The 4,803-nt window shown below is 50.7% G+C and overlaps 1 protein-coding gene across 2 annotated transcripts in view; it reads right to left on the bottom strand.

The window, feature by feature from the left end:
- SPTAN1 (spectrin alpha, non-erythrocytic 1) overlaps nucleotides 1-4,803 on the bottom strand; it is a 48,181-nt gene that overhangs the window by 37,614 nt on the left and 5,764 nt on the right. For both annotated transcript variants that reach the window (XM_006918023.3, XM_006918024.3), the window contains exons 4-10: nucleotides 3,448-3,646; nucleotides 3,141-3,285; nucleotides 2,908-3,062; nucleotides 2,170-2,305; nucleotides 1,499-1,600; nucleotides 558-695; nucleotides 1-11 (exon numbers count right to left, since the gene is read on the bottom strand). In XM_006918023.3, coding sequence (XP_006918085.1) covers nucleotides 1-11; nucleotides 558-695; nucleotides 1,499-1,600; nucleotides 2,170-2,305; nucleotides 2,908-3,062; nucleotides 3,141-3,285; nucleotides 3,448-3,646 — 886 coding nt within the window. The remainder of the gene's footprint in view (nucleotides 12-557; nucleotides 696-1,498; nucleotides 1,601-2,169; nucleotides 2,306-2,907; nucleotides 3,063-3,140; nucleotides 3,286-3,447; nucleotides 3,647-4,803) is intronic.

Raw genomic sequence — 4,803 nt, 5'->3', positions numbered from 1 at the left:
AGCAGGAAAGCCTGGCAAAAGGGAACAAAGTGTTCAGAAGAACGTCCTGTTCCTTTCAACCCTTGAGGAAGGAAAGCAAAAGACGTTTTGGCCAAAACGCAAAAAGAAGGCAAGTGATTCTTGGGTTTTAAAACTTCTAAGACCTCTTCCAGGAATCCCAGAACCCTTTAGATTCCTTTAAAACTGATCTGATGACAGCAGAGGATCCCTGGCCCATGTTCTGCTCACACTTTTGTCAAACAGCGTCTGTGACTTCTATTAGATTTAGATCATGCGTAATGCTAAGGTTTAAGGAAAACGATCTCTGTAATAAAAAAATTTTTACACCATCACCCTCATCTGAAAAACTGGGACCCTTCCTGAGGTCCTGGCCACTGCCACGGCAGGGAGAAATAAAGGCAGAGGTGACAGAAACTGGCTCAGTGTCCCCCTCCTTCGTTTGACTGAGAACTGAAATGGTAATGACTTCCTAGCCCAAATAAGCCAGCTGAGAAGCAGACAAAACAGAAACAGAGACCGTTGCTCACGGGGTAGCGAGGTTTCTGCCTGGACGTTACCTCTTGTTTGCTCATCCAGTTGTCCACCTGCTCGGTGTCGCGGTAGAAGAGCTGCAGGTCCATGCACTGCTCGTACTGCTGCCGGCGCAGCTCCCACAGCTGCAGCAGGGCGGCTCGCTCCTCGGACAGCACGGTCAGCTTGGAGGTGGAGGAAACAAAGGCAGTCGGGAAAAGTCAGTCCGGAGGCCTTCGGGTCAGACACGAAGGCTGCCCCGGAATTGCTAATCCTCACGCTCATCTGCAGGCCTTTCTTCTGATGCACGAAAGGGCAAGAATCACTAGCACTCGTACGTGCCAGCCTGAACAGCCTGCACGTTTACGCTGAATATAAGAGCGATGGCCCTGTTCTAATTAATCTAGGATTAATTTATTGCCACGTTATCACACACGATTTCAGGGACAAACACCAAGGAAACTCTACACAGAAAACTCTGAGGCCTCTACCTAAGAGTGAGGCCGTGTAAGTGGAGCAGGGACTCTCAGGTGACAAATGTCAACCGAGTAGGGACCCCATGATGTTAAAGAACCTGATAAAGCACCCTGCACAGGTTTTAGGCTCCAAAGCTTACGACAAGGTCACGAAACGCTTTCTTAGTCTAGATACGACGTTTAAAACTATACCATTATCTAACGATCCTCAGGCAACTTGATATTCAAATATACTTTGAAACTTCAGTATACGCGAATGATAAAAATGTGTTTCCTCTTAGCTCCAATACCAATACAGAACTCAACTTCCTGCAAGTCTCCTTTAAATAGGAAATGTGTTCAACTGCCCACTGGACACACATCTGCTTTTGCAATCTCTGGAGAAGCTGCTTCTTAACCTTCGGGCAAAGCTCTAAGTTTTCTCACACCCCATGGTGAACGCAGTGTCGAGACATTTAAGAATGGGTCACAGCTCTCACAGATGTTTAGAAGAGCCTTTTCTCTTCCCTTACCTTCTCCCTTACTTCATCGGAGGCGTAGTGACCAGCAGCAAGCAGGGCTTGCCCTGATCCGTCTGCGGATTTAAAGCTGTCTTCGTGAGCATCGATTTCGCCCTGTAAGGGAAAAAAGGCACAATCTATGCCCATGTTGTGCAAAAGAAAAATAAATTGTTGAATTTCAAATAATTGCTAGAAATCAGAGTATCACACCAAGAATGAAGAAGAGAATAAAAGACACAGCCAAGTTTCCCCAAACCAGCCAAGGCCGTCAAACAGGAGAGCACCACGTACTAAGATGTCTTTTCCTAATGGCTTCTCAGGCCCTCTGTCGAACTCTGTGAAGCTGTCATACACTCCCAGGGTCTGAGCTCTGTTTTGTGTCCCTGCGGTCCATTTGTCTTCCTTGCGCCAAATGGATTTGTTTATTATGATTTTGATGCCTGATAGGGGAACTAACTACCCACGAACAACGTTTCAGCTACCTCGAATGTTAAGTGCTACACTGACACATTACGCGCTCACGTCTACTTCTGGAAAACCTTGAGAGACATTACCTTGTGCTCCTGGTGTCCTGATAGGGGAACTAACTACCCACGAACAACGTTTTAGCTACCTCGAATGTTAAGTGCTACACTGACGCATTACGCGCTCACGTCTACTTCTGGAAGACCTTGAGACATTACCTTGTGCTCCTGGTGCCTGTCCAGAAGGGCTTCCGCCCCGGCCACATCATTGGCGAGCTCGTCTGCGTTGATGAGGGCTTTCATCTCAGTCACCCAGCTGGTGAGGTCGCGGAAGTCAGCAAGGAAACGCTGAAGCCTGGGAAAACCACAGAGAAGGCACCGGATGTTTGCAGTGGAGCTCCCAGAATGGACGATGCCTCTGTAAAGCTCCTAATGCTATGTTCTTAAAAGTCTGAGAAACCATACAAACTCTAGTCCTGAGAGTATGGACTCTTTCAATGCAAAGGAAAGAAAGTCAATCTTTTAAAACTTAGGTTTTGTCATCACTATAATTCCACAGCCTTGTCTCTTATTTTCAACTTCCTTGTCGTTCCCAAGTTCACCCCCAGGTTAGTAAGCATTCGTTCCTTTCCGACCCTTTACTCCATTTTAACCAGATATTTCATATGCTGCTCACACCGCTAAGGACTACTTCTCATAACGCAGTGATACAGATTTGTGAAATTATAAATACTACGTGTGTATACACACACACACTTAGAAAGCTGCCAGTCCCCGAGTAAATATAACACAGGCAGGAAAAAGTCACCTGCCCTTTCTCAGTATAGGAAACGTGGCAGGGTATCCAGAAGCTCTCTTAGCACATGGAACTGACCCTAAACCCTGCCTGCCTCTCTCTCTTCTCTTAAAAAAGTCCACAACGATACGGGTTGCAGAGCACTGGAAGGTTATTCCTACCTGTACGAATCGTTGAGACGCGCGTGCCTCTCCGCCGCCAGCGTGCGGATCTGCTCCCAGTTCGTAATCAGCTCCTCGCGCTTCACTTGAATCTGCGTCGCGCTCAGAGGGTGTGACTGTTGCAGGCGGTCGGCCTCGGCACACAGGGCTTTGACCTAGAAAGCCACTCTGTCAGAACTGCCCTCCTGACCCCCAGGAACTCATTTAGAGAATCGGCCGCTCTCAAAACCCACCTTGTCCTCCAGCGCAGCCAGATCCCTTTCCAAACCCTCGTGCTTCCGAAGCAGAGCCTGGACACTCGCCAGGTCTCGGCCAAAGTCATCAGAGGCCATTAACTGCTCTTTTTCCTTTATCCAGCTGATAGTCTCGTCCACATCCCTACGGAATGAAGGCTCCAGTTAGTCCAGACTTAGGACTGTCTAGAACTGAGAAAGCCACACTGCGCCGAGATGCAGTCAGCTCCCGCGTCTCATGGGCACGCCACACAGCCTACCCCTCCGAGCAGAGGCCCGTGCCCGGGACCCCGCTCTGGCTCAGTACCTGTTAAAGCGTTGAACCTCGGCTGCCCCAAAGAGCTTCCCCTGTCTCTGAAGAGCCAGGCCCTTGAGCCGCTGCCAGGCTGCGTTCACTTCGTCCTGCTTCGTCTTGATCAGCTCCTCCTCGGGGTGCTGCTCCTGAACAAGGAAGAGTATGAGACAGTGGCTTTGGCCCACCGCCTCCGGCACCTCCGACTGGTCACCTGGGGCTGGTCCCCTGGGGCTGGTCCCCTGAAGGATCCGCTTCGGCAAACCTGAAGAGCCAGGCCCTTGAGCCGCTGCCAGGCTGCATTCACTTCGTCCTGCTTCGTCTTGATCAGTTCCTCCTCGGGGTGCTGCTCCTGAACAAAGAAGAGCATGAGACAGTGGCTTTGGCCCACCGCCTCTGGCGCCTCCGACTGGTCCCCTGGGGCTGGTCCCCTGAAGGATCTCTTTGGCAAATCTTCACCATTCTGAAGAAATACTGGTTTTCTATGTGAAATGACGTAAAGCTCATTGAAACAGAGCTTTTGGTTCCTCTTACACAGAAAGGGGAGAGCCATCATCTGGCCCCTGGAGTATGGTGGTGAGTCTACGGAGCAGTTATGTGCATCAGCGGCAAACCCTGTCGGCCTACACTTCAGCTGCAGACTTGCGGCAGCTTCGCCCGTGTGCCGGGCTCGGCCCCCAGTGCTCGAGAACTTGGTCTTTCAAACGCGCACAAGGCTGCTCGGCATTACTGCCCATAAACATGGTTTCCAGGGTTTGTTCTGACTTTAGCCGAGAGATACTTCTCTGAAAATATCCTTCCCCATCATGTTTTATTTGTTTGTTTGAATGAGCAACAATGTCACGTAATAAGGTGGAGCCTTTCGGGGTTCTGGGGTCCATTTGTCAGACCTGGGCTTGGCCTCCTGCTCTAGGCACAACCGTGGGCTGGCCCAGGATGCGGGTCGCACACCTGCCCCTGGGAGGGTGAGATGTTTCTGAGGAATGCTGGCTCTTCTTTCCCTTCATCACTGATCAGAAAGGAAGCAAGTACCAGACTGGTGCAGATCCATACATTTAAGGTTTGTACCCCTAAATAAAATCCCCCCAATGCAAAAATTGTCTGGTTCCTGCTACGTGAGGTCTTGGGAGCAATGACCCCTGGAGCGGAAGGTGAGACTAAGGAAGCAGCTAACGGGCCTGTACGCGCAGGCGACAGGGAGTGCTTGCCACACACGTCCCTCCCCTCTGAATGGCCCCACAGCTACCACGGGAGGGGGCCATTCATTACAAGGCCCCCAGGCTCCCGAGAACACCCAGAGTGGAGCAGTCAGGCATCGGTGGACGCCTGCCAATCGTCAGAGGCATTCGCCACCACCCCCCCGTCTGAGAA

The sequence above is a fragment of the Pteropus alecto genome, unplaced genomic scaffold, assembly GCF_000325575.1.
Source record: "Pteropus alecto unplaced genomic scaffold, ASM32557v1 scaffold67, whole genome shotgun sequence".
Classification (NCBI taxonomy): Eukaryota; Metazoa; Chordata; class Mammalia; order Chiroptera; family Pteropodidae; genus Pteropus; species Pteropus alecto.
The sequence above is the reverse complement of the archived record's forward strand: the minus strand, read 5'-3'. Positions and strand labels throughout refer to the sequence as shown.